The 15,220-nt window shown below is 39.5% G+C and overlaps 1 protein-coding gene across 2 annotated transcripts in view; it reads left to right on the forward strand.

Annotated features, from left to right (window-relative positions):
• Positions 1 to 672: 672 nt before the first annotated feature.
• ephb3a (eph receptor B3a) overlaps positions 673 to 15,220 on the forward strand; it is a 71,562-nt gene continuing 57,014 nt past the window's right edge. The window contains exon 1 of one of the 2 annotated variants that reach the window (XM_086042727.1): positions 673 to 1,295. In XM_086042727.1, the coding sequence (XP_085898853.1) occupies positions 1,238 to 1,295 (58 nt within the window). In that variant the 5' untranslated portion in view covers positions 673 to 1,237. Of the gene's footprint in view, positions 1,296 to 2,504; positions 2,869 to 15,220 lie in introns of those variants that run through there. The other variant, XM_086042728.1, reaches the window with a different exon arrangement.

Below are 15,220 nucleotides of genomic sequence, written 5' to 3' on the forward strand. Positions count from 1 at the left end.
TGACTGCCGTGTTTCCAGTATGTGTTATTAGATGTTAGATTTATTTATTTTTTTGTTCAATCGTATGTAGGCTTCTATATGTTTCCATGTCAATGTAATCTGCCCAGGGCCTTCACAATCAGATGGCCCATGCAATTTAAATCCTATTAGCAACGGGCCTGTTTCTTTAACCCTTGATGACATCAGCATTTTTCCACGCTCTAATTAGTTAGTCAGAACAAAACCAGTTCCAGCCGACTTTGACTAGAAAAATAAGTAAACTTGTGTTTTCCAGCTATGTTATTTCAAGCTATAGTATAACATGGGAACATTCAGTATTTTAAAACAAATATAAATTACAGATCATATAGCTGAATACAGTATAGTTAACAAACTGTATTAACAAACGTTCTTTTCATATTTTCTTGTCAACTAATTTCACAGAAGTCTATTTTTAATAGGTAGTATGTTTTGTTTATTTTTGTAAAAAAAAGAGGGTGCTTCGGCAAGAAGATCATGTTTTTAATGTACTTTTTTAAAAAATTATTATTATTTTTTTTACAACATCAGCACCTTCAGGCGATTATTTTGACAGTCTTCACCGGATGCTGCTTATACATGAGCTGCGGTTTGAACAAGTGCACCCCCCCCACCCCCCATCACCACTACCAGCACCTACACACACACACACTCCCCTTCTCCCGAGCCCCCTCCGTATGTCTGTCCCGGTGTTGCCATTCCGACGCACACTCGCACAGCCCCCGACGGAGGCGCAACAGCTAAGCGGAGTTGCCCAAGTGGACTTCCTCAGAACCTCCGGTCCAGTACCCTCGTCTTCGTATGCGGATACCTCCCACCTCCCAACCCAATTCTGTGCGCGTGGGGTGGGAGGACAGCAACCCCAGAGAGAGAGAGAGAGACAGAGAGAGCGACAGAGATGCGCCCGTGGTCAGATGCTGGTAAAGTCAAATCACGGGAATGAGACAGCGCGCAGTCACTGGAATAACGGGACGTGACTGAGTAACAGGGGGGGTTAAAAAAAAACAACAACAACAACAAAAGACACTTGGATGATGCCGGAATGGGGCGGCAGGAGCCCTGCACGGTGTGAGTGAGGAACACAAAGCTCCGCAGCGGTGATCACTGTTTGAGCGCACCAGCCATCCCTCCATCCATCCATCCTTCCAACGAGCCAGCCAGCCAGCCAACAGCCATCCTGAGGGTCTCTATTCATGTTACAAAAGCTTGGCTCCTGACAATGGATTACTTGCTGTGGGTGTGCAGCCTCCTCGTGCCAATGGTGTTGGCTGTTGAAGGTATGCTTGATAATTTTTTTTCACCCTTTTTGCCACTTTTGTCTCCCACACGAGAACAATGGATATATTGGAATTTGGTTCTATAACATCCCACGATACGTAAATTAGATTGTGTGATATGTGGTGTCGGTGCAGTCACCTTTCGGCTCGTTTAAGGCTGCAAACAGAAAAAAGTGTCAATGTATGATTCTGTGGGTTTGCAATGTGTGATGATGCCCATGCATTGCGGCTCAAGGGCTGCCCTGTTGCTATTGTCCCTATGTTGTTGTCACACCCACTAGCACAGCGGTTCACAAACTGGGGTCCGAGGACCCCAGGGCTTGACAAGATGTAATTTGGGCGTCCGCAATGTGATTTACAATACAGTACATTATTACGATGTATCATTTAAATAAAGTGCATGATACCCTCCTTTGGGGACCAGCTAAACCAGTGACTTCTTCTCCCAAGCTCTGATGCAATTGTAACAAATCATCACGTACATCTAACATCCTTGCATGAATAAAGACGATTTTTTAAAGAACATGGGATGTGTTATCACAGGACAGGGATTGTCGCCACCTATGTGATGAAAGTCGAATCGATAAGATAGAAGCATCAGAACACAGAATGAAATGTGCAATCTGAATTACATGTGACTGATTCTTGGTTTGATATTTGTATTTTTTGCCCAAATAGATTAAGGGTTGAACGAATCGGTCAACTCTAATATGATGAAAGTTGAAGTCGATTTAATCGATGACATCCGACTTTTTTTCAGCACAGTATATTGGTCCGGAACCCTTTTTATGCCTCTGACAGGTTTCTCATGTACTGTATTGACGGACACGTATAGAAACAATGTTGATTAGTGGGAGGACAGACATACTGGTGTCATTTACGGAGAAAAAAAAGTCCACCTTGACATTGGCAAGTGTTGTATCAAACAACTTCAATGATGAATACGTTTTCATTAGCACACAATTGTTGTCTGGGCATTTATTAGATGTAACATTTTGGTGACGAAGATGGAATCTTTTAAGACTGGCTGTGATCTTGAAAAAGATAGCTAGGCTAACCACTATTTTTGTTCTCTTATACGCGCATAGACATATGAAGATTGCCTTGCCTTTTTGGCTAGACATTTCCTATACAGTTGAACCCTGCATACTCGCGGTTCGGCACGGAAGTTCCGTTCCTACACTGGCGATGTAAAGCGAATTTCCGCGTATGTCGGATTTCACTGTTAAAGTCAAAATTTATGTCAAAATACAATGTATAAAAAAAAGAAAATTCATTAAAATAAAAAGCACAAGATGCTGTACTTAGCATTACTGCTGAGAAGTGGATATAGAAGGAGGAAAGGCAAAGATAGTGCAGGCGCGCAAAACAGACACAATCGAGACACCGCGCATGCTCATTGCTCAACCGCAGGAAATGCTGGTGTTTGTAGTACAGGAAGTGCTTGTATGCGGAAGCGCGTTGTTTGGCCCGAAACCCATCGCAAATACACAAGCAGAGGTAAACAAGCTCAGAGACGCAGCACAAAGCATCCTTTTGGAGTGAGGAGGAAACCAGCTGCTTCATTCATGCAGTGAGTGACATGAATATCAAGTGTTTTATTGACAGTTGAAGGTAACAACCGGAAATGATGTCCATTTGAGTCATGACGCCACACATAGTGTTGCCATACACAGTGTGTTATTCAAATGCCGGAGCAACTCTGTCCGCTCAATCATGTAAACAGGTCGTTCAGAATGTTTCAGAAATCGGAATTTTGACTTTAACATGAATATTGTGCATGTAAATCTAGTCACTATGCTGGGGACTAAATTTAGAAGGAGGCACGGGCATCGTAAAGTCGAAACGTCGTAGGTCACGTACCTCGTAATACGAGGACTGCCTGAATGTGTGGATTTTTAAAAATATTTTTTCAATATTTAAGAAATATGTTACAGTGTATTTGTATGCTTTTTGATTTCCCTCTCTTATTTGTACCACGTCTTTCTTGGAAAATGTAAATTGGACGTTAATCAGCGTTGCTGAAGAATTTTTTGCATTTATTTTTTCCCCCCAATGCATCTCAATGGGTGTCAATTATATGCAGATTTTCGCTATTCGCGGGATGGCCCTATTCCCCGCAAATAACGGGCATCAACTTTATCTAACGACAGCAGATGGGCAAGTCGAAAAGTCCTCTGTAAATGGGCCGATTGGAAGATGGGATGACACAAAAGCATGTAATTCGCGATTGATAGACCTTAACTCAATTACAGGAAGAGTCATATTTTTTACCCGAGAGCAAAAGCTGCATTTTTTTTTTTGTGTGACCTCTTTTTCAGACTAAAAAGAAAAATATTGTGAGAATAAACATGGAATTTTGAAATTTCATAAAAAAAATATTTGTAAAAACTGGTCAAAATAATGAAATGAGGAATGTTTTACTTAATCTAAGAAATCTGCTGTAGAACAGAAAAATTAACTTTTTAAAACAAATAAACATAGCAAGCCTAACAACCGCCCTCTCCCACTACCACCAACAAATTAAGAATTATGGTAATTGTTGTTTTAATAAGCTAAAATCGTACTTGGGTTGAAAGACTTGGAGAACCCTTACACTAGCAGAATGTGAGGGTGCCCGATACCCCTCCACCGCACCTCCTCGAGTGTGAATTCACGTCTTTGAAATAGAAGTGTGCGGTGGAGGTTTTAAGCACAGACCCGACTAGATCAATGGCGATCCCCCCCCCCCCTGGGCCCCACCCAGACTATTCTTGCCTCAAAGCCAGTGGAACATACATGTGAAACACGATAGGTGACAATAGTGAATTAAAGGTCAGTGTTTTAACAAGTCTGCCGCAGCCCCTTGAGTTGTCTTCAGCACCTGGGTAGCGTTGCTGTTCTCGAGAGAAAGTCAAGTCCACCCTCGCTTTCGGCGCCATAGCCGCCTAGCTCCTCCTCTTCTGGACTGCACCACCCTGGCCGTTCTGCCTCTGCTGGAGCGCGGCCAGTGTGATTTCTCATCAATTCTGGTGTCAGCGAGTAAATCAATGCAGCGGGCACACCAGCTCTCCAGAGTCCCAGTGGGCTTTCGTGCTAAGATGATCGGCCCATTTTTTCCCAAGCCGGCTGCAGATTTTTACTCAAGGCTCAGGGGTTAACTAGTGTTTGTCCTCTGAGGATAAACACGAAGGGCAGATCATCAGAGGGGGTTTAAAAGTGAGCGAGACCTTTTTCTGCTGTGTCATTATGTAGTTGAACCTTGGTAGATTTTTATTGCGCCCAGAATTGGCATGAGTGGCAAAAAATTGAAGTGGGGACTAAATCCAAGATGTCTAAAATTTGTTATATTTTGAATATGCTTGTAGTATTTATCTGATGCTCCTTACTTAAATCTATGAAATATTTGTTCTAAAAGCTACATTTAAAGCATCGCATCTACTCGCATACGAGGGGAGCCGTGTTTGTTCTCTTTTCAGTCTCGCAAGAGTACAAATTCGTGAGGATGTGACATACCTGTATGCCGGTTCATGAATATTCAGCTATGATAAGCTACACATTGTTCAGAGCCACTTACTATATCCAACCAGCTAATTACGGACACATGACTCAGTTGACTTGAAAGGGCTGGTCTCAGATCGTTCAAGTTGATCGTAGCTTATACTGACTGCAGTCAGGCCAGTCACTACCTTGATTGTTCATACTGTACTAGGGGTGTAACGGTACACGTGGGTGTATTAATACGTTTCGGTATGGCATGTTCGGTTCGGTCCACTTGCGTTTCGTTCGGTCCACTTATTAGCGGGAGTTTACGCAGGGGCGCTACTGACTGTTGCATGCGGGAGAGGAGGGTAGCGTCACTAAAGAGAGAGCCAGAAAAGAGCCAGAGCTCAAAGGTGCGGCCGTACTCTGCTGTCTCCTGTTTGGGAACATTCTGGCTTTCCTGTTAAAAACGCCGATGAGAAAAGGTACGTGAAGGAGTCCCAAAGTTGTGTGCCGACATTGCTACATGAGATTGGTGGCCTTTTTTTCAGATAGCACGTCTAACATGCACGGCATCATCCGACAGTGAATGTTTCATAGACGAGGGCGTCAACGTCAAACTTGCGAGATTCATCATATTGTAGCGTCTTCCAGGAACACACCGTGAGACGTAGTTTAATTATCACGTTTTTATTAATCCATGTACAAATGATCGCGCTCTTCTTTCTCCGCTGCTCCACTCTCTTGCCGTACGATGCATTCATGAACCTCGGAAACATAACAACTCAGCAACACACAAATCCGACCACAACACCGATAACCCAATTCGTTACAATATGCTGTTGAACATTCAAGATTTCAATGCCTAAAAAGTGTATACAATTTCACAAAGACTTTTTATAGTTACTGTATTTTTTCATTATAAAAAGAGTTTTAATATAGTTAGCAATAATTGTAACTGTTATTGTATGTATTTTTTTTTCATCACAAAAAGTGTATATATGTACTGTAATGACAACATGTCTTTAACTTGAATACTTATATGTGTCATAGTCATAGGCTGTTGCTTGCTGAGTATTTAAAGATTTCAGTGTCTTAATAATTTACAAAATCAAGATATCTTTATTGTTAGTGTAATTTTTATTCTGGTGTAATTCCTTAGAATATCACCAGAATGGTTCACTTTTATTTATATTTTCAAAAAAATGTACCATTTACTTGTCATCTTTTCAAAATAAACATATTTAAAAAAAACAAAAACTGTTTTTTTGTAACCAAAAATATACCAAACCGAAGTTTCCAAAGAAACGAACCGAACTGAAATGTGATTTAGCGTACCGTTACACCCCTACTATGTACGTACATACATATTACAGTAACATGCTGCGAAAGTGCTGTGAAGGCCAACTTCAAAATTAAAGCCTACCAAATAATACATGGACATCAACACCTTGTCATGTGTTTTGAAGTTGGCCCTCACAGCACTTTGACAGCATGGAACTGTAACACATAGCATATCATTGTGGCCGCTGGCTTGACTTCAACTAGAGGCTGATTTGACCACAGTTTATACTAGCGTCGTGTACCGTTGCTACCAACATCAACTCAATGTCATCTAAAAATCATGTTCAATCGCTAATATAATATGCTAAAAATTGCTAAACTGATTTTGTATAATATGGTACCACTCGGCAGCTAGCTGCTGTAAAATCGCGACAGCTGGCATCTGCACTCTGCAACACACTGTAACTTTGGGGCTGACAGCCTGACACAGTTGTAATTCCATTTTCAACAAACCAGGCTTAAAATGCTTTACCACACAAAAGCATGACTAGTTGTCAACATGGTGGCCTCCTGAGATTGAATTATTCTGGCACAAAGGACATATTTTGGGAAAAAAAAATACTCATGACATGCTGTGGCCACAAAAATATCTGTCGCTACAACCTGTAAACAAACAGTTACATATACTAATTTGAGGCCATAGAATACTAGGTTGTGGCCATGGAAAACTGCAGGCACCTGTGCACAAAATACTAATTTGGGACCATTCAATACTAAGTTGTGGCCACAAACAATTGTTGAACACAAAATAGTTATAATGTGTGCACAAAATAGTCATTTGTGGCTACAAAGTAGATACTGTATAATGTGTGCAGGAAAAGCACATTTTTGTCCACGAACTCCTCCACGAATCATGGGCACGCAATACCTGTACTACATTTTTGCCACACAATAATTTATGGCTATGAAACAATAACATGTGGTCACAAAACACTAAACTGTGGCCACGAACTAGGTTTAACGTGGGCATATAATATGTGGCCATGAAATAGGTAAAGCCTGTGCACAAAATACAAATTTGTGGCCATGATAAGCGTATCATGGCGACGGAAGATGAGGTTGTGACCACAAATGTGGTATTAGGTATGCACAAAATACTCATGTGTGGCCATAATACTAATATAGACAATGAATATATGAAATAGAAGCTGTGGCTGTCTACTGGACGGTTGGGTAAGCAAATGGAGCGCACTTTCTTGAGAAGGTGGAGGACTAGCAAAGGTGCACTCTATTTGCTTACCCAGATGTCCATATTCAATTTACAAATTTGCATTTTGTGCACACGTCATACTTTAGCATTTTGTCGACACATTATTTCCATATTATGGCCAGAATTTATTTTTATCTCCCTGCCGTGTCTGAGGCTCTTAAGATTTCAGCCCTTTCTTTTATTTGTGTTAGTTTGGCAAGCTTCAACTTGATGATGCTCGTGTAATCGCATCTCTGCAGTTCACACCAACACACTGCAATAAAATTTGGCATTTTTATGTTGCATTACTCTCATTTTGCACTAAGCGTTGAGTGTATAGTTGTTTTAAAAGATCATAAAGTGGAAGGACGACCAATCCCGAGCTTTTCCACAAAATAATCATCACCCATTAAAGATGCAATTTATTTCGACGCGGGGTGATTCACGGAGATAGCCTTAATAATTTGCTGACCTGCAAATGAATGTACAATCATCTGTGTCGAGAATCAGGTCGACTTTAGTGTTGGAATAACTCCTCATCAAGTGTCAAACTGTTCCCATCAGAGAGAATCTCAAGAAGAGATGAAGCGGAGCTTTGCAGAAACTCAGATGTCAGATCCCTGCAGTGGGCTGATTTAAAAAAAAAATATATATATATATATATATATATATGTATACACATACATACATATACACATACATACATGCAGCATACCTTTAAATGGCTGGATAGCTGATCATCCTCTTATCACTGATGCTAATATTTGCTGGTTAATATTTCATATGTTTGCTTGTTGGCAAGCGAGCCAGCGTTGTAAGATGAGGCCTCCCTTTCATGATGCTCTCGCTCTTTCTCAAAGTGAATAAAACATGTGTGAGCTCCCAAAGTGCGCTTCGAACTCATGGATGTGTGGCATTTTGGTTCCGGTGATCATAACTTTAAAAAAAAAAAAGGGACAGTAAATGGCACTGGTGGAGATGCTCTGAAGTTCTCACTGCAGCATTGTTTTTTATTTTTTACCCCTGGGCAACTCCACTTCTGCTGCTGCGGCTCTAGTTTTATGGGCTGGGGCTGGCGTTTGGGGAGGGGGGGGGTAGGCAGGGATTTGGGGTATGAGTAATAGTGGTGGTTATCTCAAAGGTGTAGTAAATTTAACAAGGGGGGTTGGAGGCTTTCTGGAACAAACGGGATCTTTTACGATCCGAACCAGTTTCTGGAACAAATGAAGGAAATGTGTTATGAGTGGATATAGGAGTATGACATGAAACCTCTTTGCTGGATTCAAAAGCAAGGCTTTTTTTTTTCACCAAAATGAAGATAAATTCACACAAGGTTGGTGCAAGATCTGCACTAAGGACTCTCTAGCTCATGGGTTCTAAAACATGGGTTCTAAAACAATCAAATCTGAATTGTGAAGGTTATGTTCAGATTCCTTTGTGACATAATGTTCCAATGTTGTGAGACGAGTTGTGTTATTTTTAAACAGTCATATTCTTTACAAGAACAATGGCATATTTTTAAAAAGATATACAAAGTTTACAATATTAGAGAAAAAAAGTGAGGATATCAAATACTGTGTATCTTTAAAAAATGTAGAAATGTTGAGAAGAACAAATTCGGATTTGTGGTAATATTATCTGAATAAAGTTGTTGTTTATTACTATATATATATATATATATATATAAAATATATATTAAAAAAAAAGAAGTTAGAGCAATGAGCGATGATTGATGAACAACGACGTCATAAAGTCTTATTTTTCAAGAAAAAATTGGGGCAATCTTCAAAATAACAAGCTCAGATTTTTTTTTTGATTTTGATTTTTTTTTCATGGCAACTTCTGAGAATAAAGCTACATTTGTTTGAAAAATGTTTTTACAAAAACTTTACAAATGTATGTGATGATGTCACAATCATATCAGAGCTTTTTAACCGACTGAAACCCACAGTAGGAAGGAGTAATTGCATGTTTGTTTTTGGCACTTTATTAAACACACAATTAAACAGGATATCAATTTATTGCTAATTATTTTGTGGACCCTATGTTATGGCATGTGGGTCCTCAGTTTATGAATTATTGCTCTTGCTGCCCCTGAGCACCACGGCCAGGAGAGGGTGAAGTGGATCGGACTCCCGAGGGGGCGAGCGTGATCCGAAGCTCAGCCAGCTGTGTGTGCTGCCCAAGGCCCGAGAGTAGTCAAACAAACACAGCTGTGATTGGTTGCTGCCCACCCCCACACCTCCAATCTCCTCTCTCACGACTAATGATAAAAACAAAGGTGTTCATTCTTGTGTGTTTGAACCGAGCTGCTGCCATTCTCACATACACTCGCACACATACACACAGACACACACGTGCAGACACTGCAAAAACTGACTGCACTGCAAAAACTGAGTTTGAAAAATATGTCAAAAGTAATTAAATTTGGCATACATTATTATCTGGTGGCAGTAAGCTGAACTCACTTCACAATAAGCAGCAGTTTGGCAGATGGAATTAATGAACAATCCATCAAAATGAGGCCTCAAACTGTTTATTGCAACTCCCAGTTGAAGTTTACTGTCAAACTAAACACAAAACAAAGAGAGTTAGACCCTGTGTATTTAAAATAACGGTGTAGCCTCAGCTAGCTTAATGCTAACAAATAGAGAGGCATTCATGTGGCTGTGTTACAAGTGTTTAAGCAACAGATATTTGGACACAAAAATGAAGCTATACTTGTAGCAAGATAATATAACAATACTCACTAGCATATGTACTTTATCCTCTGCGAAGAATGCCCAATATTAGTGTGGTTTACTTTGGAATGACGTGTCCGTCTATATCCCTATGACTGTATTATATTGCCCCCTGGTAGCCAAGGCGCGTGCACCAGTAGGAAAAGCACATTGAATTGAAACAAAAAGTGTGGTAAAACGGTTTAATTATTTACTTTCTATTCAATTTTGTGTCTGTTGGTATGAAATCCAACAATATAGAGTGTACATTTGTAATTTAACACACATTTCACGTTGGTTTCAGTTTAGATTTTGCAGTGTGGGATTGTTAATTTAACCAAGGCAAAAGTGAGGCACACTTGTTTATCCAACTGATTCACCTATTCGACTTGAGGAACATTCTTGATATTTAAATGCATGCCCTTTCCCAAATTCCTGTTGTGAACTATGAAAAAATAATCGAGTTTACGGAAAATAGTCCCAGCAACATAAATCATCTATTAAGGTTTGTTGAAAAATGTATGTAGCAACCAATTCAAAGGGAATAGAGGCACCAAGAAGAAAACTTAGGCTCCTTTGAAGGTCCTCATACAGCGATGTGTTCTGATGATATTTTTACAGAAACCTGTAAAAAGGCGTAAGAGCTACGTCACCTTCAAAGTAGGCAAATGCTAGAATTGTTACTTGCAAAAGTGATCATTTCTATTTCAAAAAAATCTGGAAAACCTATTCACTAGTCTGTTTATGTCCTCAGGCCCAAGCAATAAAAGCATTGACTGTGCCCTTGGTGCAGAGGACGTAAGTTGAAGTGAGTTGAGGAGTTTCGTTTAGTGGTAAAAGTATTCATTAAAAGGAAATCAACTCGAAAAATAGCTTTCCAACAATATGTTGTTTGCCCTGAAAAAAGGTGTGCCGTGATTGGTTGTTAAGCGCTGTTGAGCCCTGAGCAACTGTAATGTCATTTTCTGTCGAGAGCAAGTGGCAAAGTGGCCACCCCCGGAGGTGGATAAAAATTGATGGATTTTGCTGCTGAATTTATAGTCCACAAATACAATATTAATCAGAATATCGTGTTAGACTATTGGGGCCGCATAGAAGCTATTATTTTAAAGAAACATTTTGAGTTGACTTCCGCCTTAACTGCCAACTTATGATATCTACTGGCAATTACAAAACATTTATGGTGGGTGGGTGTCAATTTACTTGTGCATTTTTTATTATTTGTGGCGCTCATATAACAAACACTTTAAATGTCAGTCGACTTATCTAACACCCAAAGTCTCTCTAAAATGCTCTTCTCTTAATTCATTCACTGCCGGTTGTTTTAAAAGCAGTTCCCCATATGAACAGCTGTTTTAAAGCATTTTGACTGACTTTTCAAGATCTATAGAGTATTGGGACCAATGACCATAGAAGCACCAGACTTACCAAAGAGTAAACTTTCCCCTTTCAACAGAAAAAATGCTTGTTTGTGTACCCTTTTCTGTTCTTTAGAGGTCAGTAGTAGAATATGTGTTAGTTCCAGCAAAAAGCAGGGAAAATTTGTTTGTGAAAAGCCAAAGCAAGGCAAGGCAAATTTATTTGACTAGCACATTTCATGCACAATACAATTTAAAGTGCTTTACATAAAACATCAAAAGCATTACAGAAAGAGAAATAAAACATTAAGAATTGCAAAAATCAAAATCATGTGGAATAATTAAATTTAAATTATTTAAAGCAAGATAAGTAAAAAGAAAAAAAAAGAAAAAAATTGCAGATTTCATGCATAGGTGCATGGGAAAAGATATGTTTTTAACCTGGATTTAAAAGTGTCTACATTTGGGTAAAGTTTAATCTCCACTGGCAGTTTGGTTTGTTCCACTTTTTTGCAGCATAACAACTAAATGCTGCCGCCCCGTATTTAGTCTGGACTCTGGTCTGGACTAGCTGACCTAAGTTCTTGGATCTGAGGGCCCTACTGGGTTTATATTCTTTGAACATATCTTTGATGTATTCTGGACCTAAACCGCTCTGGGATTTGCAAACAATCAGTAGAGTTTTAAAAACTATTCTGTAAGTGACAGGAAGCCAGTGTAGAGACTTTAAAACCGGTGTGCTGTGTTCAGATCTCTTACTGTAGTCCTGCTTAAAACTCTAGCAGGAGTGTTCTGGATGAGCTACAGCTGTTTAATGCTCTTTTTGGAAAGTTTTGTTAAAAGGCTAATATATATATATATATATATATATATATATATATATATATATATATATATATATATATATATATATATATATATATATATATATATATATATATATACGCATGGATGAGAAAAGAAGAAACGAGAAGATGCTAATATTTGATGCTAATATTTGATGCTAATATTTTTTGCTTTTTTGAAACCTTAACTGTAAAACAAAAGCAAGACTGAGAAATGGCTTCAGATGGCAAAATAATCATTTATTTTCTGATATACAACTAAGAAAAACGTCGTGAGCGATGCTGACACACTGCAAGGCTGAGTGTGGCTTTTTTACATGGTGTTCATCATTCACTCCATGAACCGTATCTTGCTTTCTCACGATTGCGACACACAATTTCTTCGCAGAGTGTGAAGTGCCTAAAAGTTTCTCATAATCTACATGAAAAATCAAGATTCACTCTCCAATCTTTATCCTCTACTCAAAGGCTATGCTGATCTTAAATCCAAAGTGATGAAACGGCATCTACAGGGATCTGTGACAATACAGTAGTTTACAAACCTGAAATTCAGACTGGGCGGATCCTTCTTCCACACCTACCGGTTGACACTTAACGGACATACATACGCAGACGGTGGCAGTAAACGTTTGGCTCAGCGAATATAAATGGCCACGGCTAGGAAAAAAATTCCCAATTAAGGGTCGTTCCACTTTCGAGGTTGTGCTGTAAAGTGATCCTCAAAACACCTTATTACAGTGCATTACTCATGAGAAAAGTCTCCGCATAGAGTCTATGAATTAAGCTGTTAGATCAAGATGAACTTGGATGTTCCTGCATGTCTCAGTGGTAATTGATTCAAGCGGTGTTAAGGAAGGGTACCAGGAATTTGTGATGCATCTGCATTCATTCATTGCAAATGGTGCTGAATTTATTCACTACTTACGCTTCTGCAGTTTTTAACATTGTATCTGTGTAGCTGCAACACCAGATGTCAGGTCTCATTTCCATTTACTCACACACATACGTGCACACGCACACACGCACGCATGAAAAAACTCATTTGCATTGCAACAAGAAGGTCTTAGAACTCCTTTTTTCTGCTCCTCGCTTTCTCACAACATCCAACTGTAGTAAAAGCTAAAATGAGACGACAAGCATGTTTCATTTTTAACACAGTTGTTGTCTTTTTAAGGAAAGGACACTGAGGAGAGTCATACTGTGAACAGTGAAAAAAAGCAAGGAATTTACACCCCCCCATTTATTTGTTTTTTATAATTGCCTATGTTAATAGATTAAACAGTAAATATACCGCAAACTATGTTCCAATCAGTTAAATATTATTTCAAATGCATCTTACCAAATTTCCCTGCAACTTGTGATTTAACGTTTTTTTTTTTTTTAGCTGCAATGGTGATTTCTATGGTGATGATTACGTCTTCTGGATATTTGTCTTTGCAAAAGTTGTGGGGGTTTTTTTGCGCATTTTGACAAAAATATTGATTTTGAATTTGATGAGATATAATGACACTTTTATCCTCAATGTAGGTACTGTCATGTATTCAGTTGTGTTGGTTGGATCAGTATCAGTAGTCTGTATCATCGAGGTTGCTTGAACGACAAGCAATAAAGTGAAGTTAGAAAAAAAAAAACTTTTTGTGCAATAATGATCTAAGTTCAAACATTGGTCATGTCTTTCAATATGTCATGAAAGATGATCCATTCACTTTTGCTAGCACACAGATGCCCTGGCACCCAAAGTAAAAGTATTTTCTGAATCTTCTATTAATCTCTGCACCTCACTTTTCTGTGATGTTTTTGTGGGAGGCGGAACCTGCTTTAATGTGTGCAGCCATCTGACGAATCAGGAAAAGTTCCTGAGCACAATATTTGACGGTGCCCTATGTATAAAAATTATATTGGGCCCCGTGCTCGTTTTCAGCGGCTAATATTGTCTCTTTATATCATTGCTTTTCATAGATCGCCGGTGGGTCTGGAATGTTTCTCTCTTTATACGTGAATTCGCGCACAGCAAACCGTGAATGTGTATTCCAAAGAGAAGAGAGGCCATTGTGGGTTTGTTCATGAAGGTGCTGGCCAGATTGTAAACAGTGCGCACTCTTTAACTCAGCAGCTACAGATGGACCGACGATCTCTTTAGGCAAGTCAGGGACACACAGTTTGCTTCCTCTGCATTGCTTTCATTCTTTGAAGCACAACAATATGGAACCAAACAAGGAAGAGCGTGGCTTGTCTTTTGTGCCCTACTCAGGGTTGCGTGTGTGGATGTGTGTGTGTGTGTGTTTGCCCGCACCATCTCACTCACCTTGGGCAGCACTATCAACAACTTGTGAGCAAATGGTGCACAGCAGGCGCCGTGCCATTGAGTCTCTGGGAAGAAAGTGTAATTGTTTCAGTAATTATGCGCTAACAACAACATCACTTTGGGAGGCCTCTCGTCCATAGTGGGAATTGGGAGAGTTGGAACAAGCCCACTGGACCAGGTGAGGACTGATTGACATCCAGACAACAGTGCCTATTGATCTGCTGTTTACTCTCTGGGCCTACCTCCGCTCTCACCTCTATGCAAAGTCGTAAATAGCGTCGGGGGGAGGGATCAGCTGATAACTATGTTTGACTAATTGAGAGGAGCACCAGTGTGTACTGTGGGTCTTCAGAATTGGTGCGGCATATTGAGGGAGGCTTTGTTCTTACTGCAATGATTTAAATTAACCCAAGATGAAATATCTCAAATCAAGGCAAAATGTGCATTTATTTTGTGTACCAGTCTTGTGGAAGAGATTTCACTTCATACATATGTTTCCCATAAAAGAATTAATAATGGAAAAAAATAAATAATAATAAATCTGTGAACAACCTCTGTGGTTGGTAATCATTTTTTAAAGGAAGATGCATCTGAACATGGCTGTGTCTATATTATAGTGGTCAAAGGTGTGCAAACCGGAAAGAGCAGCATAATGTCAATGTCAACATTCTATTTATTTGTGTCATTACTGTATGCTATTTA

The sequence above is a fragment of the Filicampus tigris genome, chromosome 10 (genome assembly GCF_054856515.1).
Source record: "Filicampus tigris isolate MCC_2025a chromosome 10, RoL_Ftig_1.0, whole genome shotgun sequence".
Taxonomy (NCBI): domain Eukaryota; kingdom Metazoa; phylum Chordata; class Actinopteri; order Syngnathiformes; family Syngnathidae; genus Filicampus; species Filicampus tigris.